This window comes from Rhipicephalus microplus, chromosome X (assembly GCF_043290135.1).
Source record: "Rhipicephalus microplus isolate Deutch F79 chromosome X, USDA_Rmic, whole genome shotgun sequence".
Classification (NCBI taxonomy): Eukaryota; Metazoa; Arthropoda; class Arachnida; order Ixodida; family Ixodidae; genus Rhipicephalus; species Rhipicephalus microplus.
The window spans coordinates 397351147-397365068 of NC_134710.1; the positions used below are offsets into that span (position 1 = coordinate 397351147).

The window sequence follows — 13922 nt, forward strand, 5'->3', positions numbered from 1 at the left end:
CAAGAACACCTATCTACATTAGTGATATGCCTCGTTCAGCCTTAGATTAAAGTTTTATCAGTTCATCACTCACTAGTTTCTCGTGGAGTACGTGTGATGGTGATACTAACAGCGATTACTTGCCTATATTATTCGAGATCACTTACCAAGTTATAATGTCAGGCTCTCAGAGTCGACCATTTAATAATTACACCAAATTAAAAAAATTCTGGAGAGCAGGAAGATACGGAAATCATGAGACTAAGTGCCTGAGCAAAAGAACACATAAAAAAGCAGCATTTGTTGTTGAATTCACAAAGAGCACAACCCATAGTCCGCGTTGGAACTCGTACTGTGCCTGGGGTTTCCGACGAAAAAAAGCAGCTTGAAAAAAACCTATGTATAACCAGTGCCCCCAAAACTGCTCTGATTACAAGTAATGCGCTACAAAACCTAAACGCACAGTGTCTTTTGCTAAGGAACAATATGATAGAAAACATTATGACTACCTTTCGAAACCTAGCTACAAAAAGGCGATGTTTAGGTTCATGAAATCACGTAAAATGTTGCAATCTCCAAATAATATAAGATTTGAAATTATGTCCTCGGAAGAAACAAAGGTTGTTTAAAAATCAGAGCTAAAGGCCTTGAGTATAGATTTACATTAACTAAGCTTTGCGATATACAAAAACCAGCGTTAAAAAAGGTAGTTACTGAATATACAAAGGAAGGTATAGCGCAAGTGCTACAAGATTTGCCCTCGTCAGCTGTTGGTCAGGATGGAATCATAGCTGCTAGGATAAAAGTATTATTCAAATTATCACCATGTGACCCTCTAAACACTGTAAATTATTCGTCAAGATATGCGTGGACTCCGTATGAGTGGAAATCAGCTAAAGTTGTGGCAATAAAAAAAAGACACGCATTTGGCTGTGTCATTGAAAACATTCGACCAATTTCTCCTACATCTATTGTGGTGAAGCTCATTGAGAGGATGCTCTATAAAAGCAATATAATATGGATGCAGTAAAATTTGATCTTAAACTCAAATCAAATTGACTTCAGAACAGATTCTTCAATCTGGTGTACAAACGTAGGTTTAGAAAGCCGCATTTAGCTTGCTCGCAAAAGAAGACAACATGCGGCACTAGTGACATTAGTTATAGCTAAGGCATATGATAGTATAGAACATTCAGTTTTATTAGACATATTAGAGAACGAAAATAAATAATGGCGTGGGTGAGAGAGTTTTTAGGGGGAGACTGTTTTATTGTTTCAAGAATGATTGCGCATCGTCAAAGTGCACACAAACTTGCAGTGTCCTCAAGGGCGCTGTATTAACACCAGTTCTACTTAACCCATTAATGAGCACACTCCCACATTTCCAGGACCATAAGGTGTCTGTATATGCCGATGATATTGCCGTTTTCATGGCACATAGTTACACAATTTCCTTATATCAAAATCCGCAGAGATATGTGAATATGCGGAGGAGATGGCTAGGTGCAATCTGAATGACCCTAATTGTGAATAGGAGTGCAGTATTTATATTTCCATTAGCACATTCCATCTAGATTTCGAGATGTTATAAACAAGAGCCCATTTCACAGGTGGAATCTCCTAATTATTTGGGAGTAATTTTTAATGCCAACCTTAACTGGACTCGCCACATAAAAAGCATGGCATCTTAAGCACAACGCGCCTAAGGAATTCTTCGTAGACTGAGCAGCCGTCTACATGGTCTACACGCAAGCACAATGGTGGTGATATATAAAATCTCTATGTGACCTATGCTAGAATTTGAGAGCGTATTGTTCTCAGGTGGCCTTGCTTACAAAATAAAGCTTCTTGTTATGCTAGAACGAGAGGCCTTGTTAAGGATCAGAAGAGGAAGTTGCAGATGATGGCATCCCACCGCTGCCATCAGTTGTTGCGAATGGGGGTCTACCCGGTCTATCGCAACAACCGAGCCTTCGCCGTGGCCGCGGTATCATCTGCGCAGCAGACACTTAACTCTGCCACAATCCTCACCCGAAACCCCGAAGTAGCGGAGCAAGTAGCTATAGCTATAGCTATGCTCGACAGCAAACGGGAATTCATCTACAGCGACTCCAGGCCGTCCATCAAAGTCTTCGAACGCGGAGTCATCTCCGACCAGGTGTTACGTATCCTGCGCAAAGCGGACCCGAGTGCCCTGAAGCACCACACTGTCATCTGGTTCCCCGCCCATCTCGGCCAAGTGCCGGGTGCCCTATCCAACCTCAACGAGATCGCCCATGATGCAGCGCGCGCACTTACCGACAGCACTGCCACAGGGCAACCCCATCTTGCTGGGTTAGATACCAATCGGGATGCACCAATTACGTACAATGCAATTACAAAGCACTTTTACCTGGTACGCCGCATTTTTCCACCCCCACATCCGAAACTTAACCGCCCGCAGGCATTAACCCTACGCCAATTACAGACACACACGTACCCAAACCTTGCCACGCTTCACGTTTATTATCCCGATGCATACCCCAGCGACACATGCCCATCATGTGGACACACAGCGACACTCGCACACATGCTCTGGGAGTGTAGAACAACTCCTTCCGGCTCTACCTCAAGCAAGTGGTAGAGATTCTTCAGGAGCTCACTTCTCGCCGACCAGGAAGGGGCCGTCCAGCAGGCCCACGAAGTGGCCGCCAGGTACTCCCTGTCGGTCCCTACGTGGGAGACGCCCGCTACTCGCTAAGCGCGTCCTAGAGGACAGAAATAAATTTTTTCATTCCATTCAATTCAAGAGGCACCGAAGCCCGATAGGTCATGGTTGGGGAGCTTCGGGCCGGGCTGCCCTTGCTAAGTATGTCGCCTCAATGTGAAGCTGATAACATTTACCACTGGGCCCTTCGTGTCCGTACGGTAGTGTTCCGGTGATTTAAGCATATGCATTCCGTTTATATCAAACGCTCTCGCCACTTGCTCCAAGCTGGGCTTCGTTGCGATTGCACGACAACTATATACGTAAGGATCTCAACAAGACGCTACTTCACTTCGGGCACAACGCTGGTCTTACAGAACACGTTATATAACGCCTTAGTTATTACGCCTTAAGGGGAAATCATTACGCCTTCAGGACAAATCTACAATACAACTAGCCCCACCGCAGTCGTTTAGTGGCTATAGGGTACTTGGCTGCTGACCCGCTGGGTACGGAATACCGAATCACGGCTGCGGTGGCTGCATTTTTGATGGAGGCGAAAGTTCTGTTGGCCCGTGTGCTCAGACTTGGGTGCACGTCAATGAACCCCAGTTGGTCAAAATTTTTGAGCTCTTTCACTGCGGCGTTTCTCATATTCATAAGGTGGTTTTGGGAAGATAAACCCTACATATCAATCAATCAATACAACTAAAAAAATAATACAGGCTGGTGTATGTTTTCTTCGACTGTCACACTTTAATCGCTAAAATGAGTTTTGCAATTGAGTGGCGAAGAAAAGCCTTAAGGCAAGCACTTCCATGGCTATCTTAAGCGGCTAAAATGTGTGAACAAAGTGGAGTTATGAATGCTTGAACTAGCTCTTATTGGGCCACTCTCATATCAGAACTGATAGGTCTATAGCCACTCCACCACGTCACGACGTTATTAGAGTGCGCATAGCTGTGCTGTTGGTGAATCGAAAGCTCTAACCCATATCTTTGTTTTCCCAAATTTCCAAATGCCCCAAATGTTTTTTTTTGTCATAACTAAATGTTTCTTACTAGACCCATTCAAATCTCGACGCATCTACTTGAAAAAACATTTTCCATCGGTAAAGAAGAAAGAGCTAACGTTTCAGGGACATTTTTTAGTCTTTACATTTGCAAGTAATCTGTAAAAAAATAACTCTAATGTACTAAAATAGCCTGAATTTATTCATACTTAATTTGGTTTTATACAACTGTGCGGTGCTTGCGCAATCCCAATACAACTGTTGTACTTTTTATACATTCACGTTCAAATATTTTTATGTTTTTAAGATGAATTAGTATTTTTCAAATGGCTATGTGAATATGTGGATGATGAACTCATGGCAAATTGCCCAAAGAGGGTATGGGCATATGCCTTAATAACTAAAAAACAAACAAGAAGGGGCTTCTATCAGGCAAGAAGAAAGACAAGGACGAAGACTGTAGCTCCTAGGTTCGCCGCTTGGTTGGCGGGTCGGTCTCTCTTGCAAGATGATGCCGCGGATGTTTTGATCTTGTTCGCCGCTGCTGACACTTGGCAGGTCAATGAGGCTGAAACGTGTCAATGGCGGTAAGTATTTGCAGATTTCGTCGTGTCGGCATCTTTTCTCCGCACGAGTGTTGGAGCTTTTTTACATTTTTCATTCGCACTGTTCTTATAAGGCTCTTCAACGCGGGAAAATGTGTACCTGTGATGGTGTAGAGCGCTGTACCCTTAACAAAGCAATGCTGGAGCCCGAATATGAAATGCGTTTGTGTCACGTCAACCTATGGTGCCACTTTTAACGAAGACTCGTTGAAGTCCAAGATTAATGCGCAAACTGATCTCATGAACAGCGAGGCTACACAGAAAAACATCGGCTGCTTAATTGACAGTAGTCTCTTGCCGACATGCAATGTATCTACCTGGCCTATCTCTTTGCCGCGCTAGTATTCATATATCAATCCGGACCCCATCACCAAGTCATGGGTCACGACTAGCCGCTACCGCTTCTTAGATGCTCAAAAGTGGTTCTAGTGATTAAAATGCAAGGGGGAGAAGTGAAGGCTGAAGAGAACAAAAAGAAATTTCTCTGTAAGGAAGCAGGAAAATTCTTACGCCAGAAATTGTGAGAGAATATTCTAGTCAGGACTATTTGCAATTCACATTAGTGTCAAAAGCCGCCACATAAGGAGCACTTAACGAAGGGCTTGTATGTTTGTCCCCTCAGTTTTTTCAAGTCTAATGAACCGGTGAAGTAGGTTCGTCCTAGGCTGACACATGAACACGTCTATGAGCGTCAAGTGGCAATCCTTCCCCGTTTTTGTCGATCTCAACAGGTATGACAAGAGGACTACTTTTTTCCGACCAGTTCCGAATGTCGAGCAGCTCTATGGAGGCCCTGGCGGCCAGCAGAAGCAGCCGAAGCCACTGCGAAGAGAGGCGTCCACGATCTGGGCATCCTCAAATGGACACCGGCCGGTCGTGGCTGGCCGCTGCCGCATGCTCTGGCTACTCTTTCTTTACCTGGCTGCCCGTGGTTTGCTCCTCAGTGCTGTATGCTGGATACATGGACCAGTACCCGGAAGTGGCACGCCGAGACGCCTCGTGGCCCTTCACCATCATGCTCGTCGCCATCAATGTCGGAGGCAAGCGTGAAGACGCATTCGCATTCGCGCCAGAAAATTGTTTAAGAAAGCTTCAGCACATGCTTTATCGCACGCTGTCACTTATCAGCTCCGCCCACCGACGGAGATAGCCCACGCCACCGCCGCACTGAGTCCACCTGCCGCTTGAGCCGAGTGCGAGTAACGAAACTGGGGGGGGGGGGGGGTCGAGGCGTGTAGAGAAGGACATTTCAGCTCCACTAACCTGAAACTGAGGGAGGGGTGAAGGATGCAGTTCGTTTTCACTTAACACTCACGCTGCGAATTTTGATTGTTGAACTAAGCGTAGGACAAATCTCCCACCAGCGTTACCACCAGCATTAAGATTGTATAGCGCGTTGTCCCGTGGAGCCGAGGAAACGTTTCGGCAGTCAATGCGCCGCCCCAGTCGCTCCCTCTCGCAACGTATTTAGACGGTGACAAAAGAGAGTGCACTTTCTTTTGGCGACACAAGGTGGTCTCTCTCTCTCTCTTTAACTCAAGCCGTCACGACATCAGCAGCAGACAAGGAATGTGCACGCATAGGCTCTAAGGTACTTCGCTGTGAAAATAGCTTTATTCTCGATAAAAGCGACTGCACAGTTGCCGTTAAAGGGTTCCTAATTTCCTCCTCGAAGTACAAGGAGCGGGCATGTTGCTCATGCGTGTCGTTTCTTGTCTTTTTGGCAGAATTAGTGACGCAGCCTATCCAGCTCATGCCTTGAGAAAATAGTATACATCGGTTCATTTACGAAGGATAAGAGCTGTTGTTTCCTACCCTGCTTTGCCACTCTCTAAAAACTAAAAGAGTGCTGGGCACTCTTTTTGGGAGAGTACTTTCTTGTCCTATATTTCGCTCTCTTTTCCAGAGTAAATCACCTTTTGTTGAGGCAGAGTTCAGGGATTCCCCCATAACGGGACAAAGCACTCCCCCTCAATATAGTAACATAACGCTGCCCGAAGCAGAGTTGCATGACCCCACCGAAGAGAGTAGGAGTACACCTCATGAAAAAATATAGCAGAACTTGTGCCGAAAATTGAATTTTTAATTGTTTTTGACAGATTACTTGTGCACAGATCGTAAGAATTGCTAAATATGAGCACTACGCCAAAAAAAGGAAACCCGGAAGAAAACATGAACAACGAGTAGGTCTTCAACCGTCGACCTTTAGATGCATTGCTGACTGCGAGCCCGACTCGCTAGCCACTACAACACATGAAAAGACGAGGAATGGCTGTTTCTTAATTATGTTATAAGCAATTTGGATAACATGTCTGCATTTTCTTGTCTAAACACGTAGATTTGAGTGTCTCCGAGCTTCTAAAAACCAGCCGGACTATTGCTAACGTACTTACTGTGTTTATTTTGTTCTTCGTGAGATGAGAACGTCTATCCGACACGTTTTCTTTTCACAGTAAAAAAAAGAAGATTAGCGCAACCGATTATATGAGCGTCATTTGCACGAACTCACTAAATGGTTAGTCATTTCTGCCTACGAAATCGCACATCTGAATTGTACACTAAACAATTTAGTATTTTCAGCCCCTTGGACATATTTATGCTCATTCTTGTTCGCGTTCTGCGAAAAAAGTCCCCACACTTTACTGTAGCTGTACCATCCGTTAGGCTTACGGCATCATCGCCTGTATGCGATGGCCGTAGCAAAAAAACATGAATAATAATGTAAGGAGAATGTCATAGCCATTTGCGTTGAGTTTCTATCGTGACCGATTGAACGAGGCAGTATTCGCTTATTTCACTACACAGATTCAAGGCTAAAAACGTGATTATTAAGAGTTTCGAGTGCCTTTGCGCGCACTGAAATTCACTGGCGCAGGCTGGAAACGCTGTTATTTTTGGTAATCACCTCTAACGTATCAACAAACAAATGCAGTACGTTTTACTGCATATATGTGTGCCTATTAGGTAGTGCTAGTCACTCGTGGTGTGCCGACGCACCTAGAAAAAACCAACAGCGAGATTATAACCATGCTTTACTCTCTCATAGCTAAAGTGTGTATGGGCATTTCACTCTCTTAAAAAGAGGAAGAGTAGAAAGCATTTTTCCTCTCTAGTTTAATTCAGAGTGAAAATGAATAACGCTCTATCTGATGCTTTGCGAGAGTAGAACACTCTGAAGAGTAACTTGGTCTTTTTACTCCTGCGATACCCTCTGCAGTTTCTAGAGCACATGCAGCCACACGCTTGTTCTGGCTAGTCTAGCATGACTATCGTGAGCGATTAACTGATTTAATTGAATTTTGTGCGTTTTTGACTGCGCAAGCAGATATAACACTGTATAGTCATTAGCATATTATACTTATACGCTTAGTACTGATATTCTGCACGTATTTCATCAAATAAGTGGCAAGAATGAGAGAACGCTTGTAGCAAGAAAAGTGAAGGTCAGGAATCTCCCGTCTTTTAACGTGGAGTGGTTGGGGGCCTTTGGAAAAAACGGGCTAAACTGAATGCGCCTTTTGAGGATACTGACAACTAAGCGGTGCCACTAATCCCAATCTATCCCTCATCTTATTAACTCGTGTATTAGTTGCAGTTTTGAAGACGACGTGTTACTTAGTTTGCGTTTATTTGTATTTGTTCTTGCACCTAATGAGTGGTGATGACAGCAGAAGAACCTATTTTTTGGGAGCCCTGTGTCCTTCTCTTTCAGCCCAGTATATACTTTAGATTTCTCCCAGTATATACTAGTTCAGCTGGACTATGTCGTCGCATTACTTTATCATCGACTAATTTGCGCTAGTGGGCTATTTTTCAGTTCTAACAGCATTGTCACCTACCAGAAGCTGCTCAGTATTGTTTTTTCAGCAAAAGCTGTTATGAGATGAAAACTTGTGTCACGCCTGGCACCGCCGGTGTCTGTAAACACGATCGCGAAAAAAAGGGGAAAAAACCTAGTACCAAAGACACAGTGGGGCTCGAACCCAGGTCAGCTGCGTGCCAGCCCAGTATTCTACCACTGAGCGACGCCGGCACTTGGGCCTTGTTCACAAACTTGCCGTAGGCACGCTGTCGGGAAAGAAATCGCGTTAATATTAGTAATAAAGCGTTTTAGAACAGCAAAAGAACAACGATGCGTCACACAATGCGAATGGTGTAACAAGTGGGTCGTCTAATCCTCCAACCCATTACAAAAGTTTGTTTTGTTCACCTATTAACTAAGGCGCATACTGACTTCGGGCGTAATTCTTCATCGTGGTCAGCCACACCATAAAAAATTGGCACAAAATTTCTTGCAAGTGTTTAGCGCATACCACACTTCTCAGAAGAAGGACGAATGATAGCATAGCGAATGCTGGTCTTCTACCCAGAAATAATTATTAATGCCGCAGTGGGTACCTAGCAAGTGTGCTTGCAGTAGTTACCCAAGGAGTGTTTAGGAAACGCTCCGAAAGGCCACTCTTATAGATTTCGTTGTGACTGTGCTGCGCCTTCCGCGCAGGTCTGGCGTTTTCTTTTTTTTCATTCCTAAAGGTATAACCACAGATAATAGACGTTTTCAGGTTCCCCCCCTCCTAACCAACAGCCATATCTTTCAGAAAACATGACTTCTTCATAACGCTCGTGTTATTATTAATGGCACTTTTTTCGCTACTCACATTGGTTGTCTATACAGATCTTTGGGTTTTTTCAAGTACTCTTTTTCTCTGTCATTCCAGCTTGCCCAACGTGTGTTATCGGTATTTACTTTATCATCTCCATTCCTTCAAATGTCTGATAATATGTTATTTTTCCCCTTGCTCTTAGCCTCATTACTTGTTCCGTGTTTTTCTTTATTTGGTAGCTATATTATCCTTTAGACTTTCCTTATTTTGTTTGTTTGAAGACCTATTTGATGCTGTGCGATCACAGAAACGTTATAGCTGATCTTATGCTGGACAAAATCAGTAGCATTATTATTATTATTGTTATTATTATTATTATTATTATTATTATTATTATTATTATTATTATTATTATTATTATTATTATTATTATTATTATTATTATTATTATTATTATTATTATTATTATTATTATTATTATTATTATTATTATTTTAGTGGTACGCATGTACATGTCATAAAGAGGCAATACAGACAGCATATAGACTCACCACTGCCTACTTTTTAGTTGGGAGAAAATAGAAGTTGACATTGGGAGTCACTAAAGAGGAAAGGAGCATCAATTTTCAAGGAAAGCTAACACAGAAATGTAAGTGGTCAACAAGGAAACACAGAGCGCGCGGCGGCCGCTCGGCCGGACGGCCGGCCTGCGATTGGAACGGGTTCGACTCGGGCTCATGGCATACTTTGAGCGGTGCTCTTTGGTCGACCGCTACCCTCAGCTGCTGCGCTTTGAACCGTCGCCAAACGCGAACCATTCTGTCGAGCAAAGGGCCCCGCAAACAGTGCTCACTGCACGTGTGCAAAACTTGACGCCGCCGTCGGCCGGCAGAGGCGCCGAGAGGCCGCCACGTGATACAATTCTCCCTTTGTACAGTGGAACGTTGACTACATTGTTTCAAATGTTCGATTTATGAATGCACATTCATATATTCTAAAGCAAACACTTGGAATTTAGGCGCACGGAGCTTACCAATTTTCTAGCCAACTGTAAATGTTGCTGAAAATAACAGTAGGCCTCTAAACTTCTTAATGGGAGCTATACATTAGATGCGAAGCCATGCTCTCCTCTTTAGATGTATCTTCATCAAATCTTGAACGCAAAGTGCCTTCAAGGCCAAGGCAAGTTTGCTGCAGGTGGTGGTTTAGTGAATGAACAGGTTGAATTGGTGAAAAGTAATATGAAGCAGTTTAAGGTAATTATATCCTAATGATGAAACGATTTACCGATCTATATTGCTCAAAGTCTAATCTGTATGGATTGGTAAGGCGTTTCATGAGAGCACCAAGTTCATTTTCGGTAGCTACGCTATTATCTCACAAATTGTATATGTTATGCGCATATTATAAGCGAGCACTGCATCGTACTTTGTAAGCGAATAGGCAATGTGTCATTAATACCAATATTAGCCACTTGCGCGTCGGTTAAGGAGATTTAATGGTGCAAGTCTTTAGTGTCACATGTAATTTTTTTCATCTGCAGGCATTCTGTATGCTGTTTCTTTGGAGTGGTCCACAGAACGGGCTCTGATGATTTTAGCCGCTATTCTATGCGCCGGCTCTTTGGTGATCAGTTCCTTTACGCATGACATCCTGAAACTCGTAGTGCTGCTGGGAGTTGTGTACGGTAAGTGGATTGTAATGCGCTCTAAACTAGTAGTGCAGTTTACAAAAAAAAAGGTATATCAATAAATATGTCCGAAAACACTCAATAGCAAAGAAAATAGAATACTTGCTCGCTGTAGTCCTAATTGCTTTTTCTGTAGCTGAACAATTTTTAAAGGCGTCGAGCCAGCCTTTTTCTGCGTGGTAAGAAAGCGCTACCGATGGGTTGCCGAGGCTGCTGAAAACACGTGAACCAAACGTCAGAGCGGAGCACGTGGCTTGAAATTTACTCTTAATTCTTGAAGCCAGCTTGGAATCACTCACGTTTTTATTGCACATTGACGCCATAGATATAAATGACAGCGTCATAAGCACAATCTCCAGGGTCACAACTATAATTACCGCCGCCATAGCGGGATGCCGGGACGAGCCCGCCCTCGCACTTGCGATCACACTGAAACTAAGCTGCTCGTTCAAAGAAGAAAACAAACAAAAGAAAGCCCTCGAAGTCAAGGCGTGCGCTGACGAAAGGACGCATCTTCCCGAACTATTGTCATTCTTTCCTCTGCAAAGCTTTCAGTACACTCACGCTTGTGAAAAGAGAGTGAGAAAACGCTAGAAGTGGGCTACAGATCTTTGCAACTCCACTCGTACTTGGCATGTACTGAAACTTTTAGCGGCAGTCAATTTGTGAGGCAATGAGCTCTGTTAATGATGTAATTTGGTGATTACTTGGAACAGTGTTAGAGGGTTCCTAGAAGATGGCCACAGACCATCACAGTGGTAATACCTTTTTATTTATTTATGTATTTCAAGGTACCTTACAGACCCCAGGGGAGGTCATTGAGTAAGGGGGGCGATATACAATACACATGACAAGTAGTTATGAGAGGTGACCAGATAAACTGGAACCATTGAAGTTCCGCGGGCGAGAAGAGCTTATCGGCGTGTAATATTCCAAAAAAAGTGGCCTATGGTAGCCTAAAAAAAGCGACAAAAGTGGTCAAAAAAAGATCATGACCTAAATTGAAGGTTTGGCGGTCCCGTGCCACCAATGCTCACAAATGTGGTGCCCTCCCAAGCAACAATCTTGTTCAGAGAAATGAAATTTCACTTAATTTGCCGGCAAAACCAAAACCCAAGTGCCAATGAGCGCAGCTTCCAGATGACCAGAATGATGTCACTGTTCACGGTGATCGTAGGGGCGTTAGTTGTATATTTGTTGGGATATCGTTCCATGGCTATTATATTCGCAAGCAGAGCCCAAACACACTCAAAACCAAGTCGATTGATGGTTGATGTAACGACTTTCGCTCATTCTGGACGTCTCAAAATAATGTGGCGTAGCAGTGTCGTATACATTTTGGTTTCGGTATTACTGACAAGATTGGTCAGATTCCATCGCTGTACTCCCATTACTAACGCTTTCTTTTTGTAAATCACAAAGTGGTCATGCGCATCTCAAAGGAAGGGTTAAAATTATCTCGTTTGACCCGACCACTATCTCTTTTACTTAAAAAGTTACCTTAATTTTTATTACTGATATAATTGACATTTCTCTACTAATTTATGTCGACTATCATCGAAAGAAAATTACGAAAGTGGTAATGCCATATTGCATTTTCTTTATGATGTCATATCTTCATACATATTTATTGAACACTCTTTTACCTTACTAGAAAATATTGCTCATTTTAACGCCATTATGTGTGCATGAGGGGTTTTTGTATGATCCACAGTGGAGATCACATCCCAACTGCATCTTGCATGCTCACATCTGCATCGATATCGAATCATTGATGAAGACAAGTCAGACACATTTATTCAGTTGACCTTCTCTCCCTAATCCTTAATATAAGTGGAAAATGGCGACAGGAAAGTATTAAGAAATAAACTTTCCACTGTCAGTGTTGCCAAACTGGATTACATTTGTCTAAAGGTAGGACGAGGTGATCAGAACCAGTCCAGCTTTTCCAAGTGCGTTCACTTTTACTGCAAAAGTAATTTAGGGCGACGCGCCAGGCATAATAGGTTTTATGTGGCCTCAAAGGCTAACTCCAGTGATTTTTCGACGCGAGCGAATCTCAATGAAATTTAGTAGGTACGTTCGTTTGCATGTCTCCCCCATTACCAAAATAAAAGCTTCAGAAGTTTGCAGAATATTTTCGTATGAATGTTATATATTGCCTCTGAACGCTCACCTGGCTTGCCAAATTTGCAAGAAACACGTCGATTTCCACAAGGCGACAAAAATGACGCAACTGTAATGCCACTCCAGCATCTGCTTGTCTGTTGTGGATCGTATGTGTTTGGCTGGTGCTTCCATGGTTGAGCGTGCGACATCATTTTCCACGTGGTTGGGTGTGCGATGGGTTGTAAGTGTCATTGCTTTGTGGGCCGCTTACGATTCGCCGTATATTCACTATCAGAGCCACTAAACTCTGGCAACTGAAGATTACACCTCCTCTTTTAGGCAGACTGTTTCAGCTAGCACTGCAAGCTTACCTCATGACAAGAACGGTCACACCATCCCGGTTAATGAGTGCACATGCGCGTATTTCGGCATACTGAAACACCTTCTGTAACGATTACAATGGTACTCTGTGGAGGGTGTATATCTGTAGACCATAAACCGTGCCTCATGAGAAAGGTGCGCACTTGGCTGGTAATGATAATCAATCTTATGGATGTCCTGCCAAATAGAGCTCCATAAACGCATGCTCCTTTTGCAAGACAATATTAAAAAGTCTTGGTTTGACGGCAAACTTCGTAACGTAGGCATGTACGCCCATTGGCAGGCACAAATTGTAGATGGCCTAGATTTTTAGTGTCATCTGGTGGTGCTATGCTCAACCAGGGAAGCACATACAGATATCTGTTCTGCTTCATCGATGAAGAACAGCATTGCCCGTTGACATGCAAAGACGTTTGAATCGCAATGTCACTATCCGACAGTTTTGAAGAGCTTGTGCACGCGGTATGGTCGGTCACAGACATGATGCAGCGTAGTCGGTGTGTTCACCTATCTATGAACATCTCGTCTTAGTGGATTTTGCAGTTTTCGTACTCCATGCTGGCGAGACTAGCATGCCTTGCACGATTTCCGATTCTTTAGCATACGCCACGTGAAGTTTGTAATGCTCAGCTAGTTTCCGGTTTTAGTGTAGCGCTTTCATGCTGAATTAAACTTATCTTATAATTTGCGTAGTATTTCTACTATCCAGGCCCTGGCAAGGGCATTTAAACAACCACCATTAGTTTCACATAGCCGAAATATAGCCAAAGTTGGCCATAAAGATAGGTGCGGAAATTGTCACAGGACAAACTAACCTTATTGCGGGTGGAAATGTTTTAGGGGGCAATTCGAAAAC

The 13922-nt window shown here is 43.4% G+C and overlaps 2 protein-coding genes across 2 annotated transcripts in view; both read left to right on the top strand.

Annotated features, from left to right (window-relative positions):
* The first annotated feature begins 4104 nt into the window (after positions 1 to 4104).
* On the top strand, positions 4105 to 6044 carry LOC142775443 (uncharacterized). The gene is made up of 3 exons (XM_075876841.1): positions 4105 to 4264; positions 5014 to 5322; positions 6010 to 6044. Exons 1-3 carry the CDS (start codon positions 4240 to 4242, stop codon positions 6042 to 6044), a joined length of 369 nt encoding a protein of 122 aa, XP_075732956.1. The 5' UTR covers positions 4105 to 4239.
* Positions 6045 to 10433: 4389 nt separating this feature from the next.
* LOC142777356 (uncharacterized) overlaps positions 10434 to 13922 on the top strand; it is a 66384-nt gene continuing 62895 nt past the window's right edge. The window contains exon 1 of the mRNA XM_075881682.1: positions 10434 to 10573. Coding sequence (XP_075737797.1) covers positions 10477 to 10573 — 97 coding nt within the window. The 5' untranslated portion in view covers positions 10434 to 10476. The remainder of the gene's footprint in view (positions 10574 to 13922) is intronic.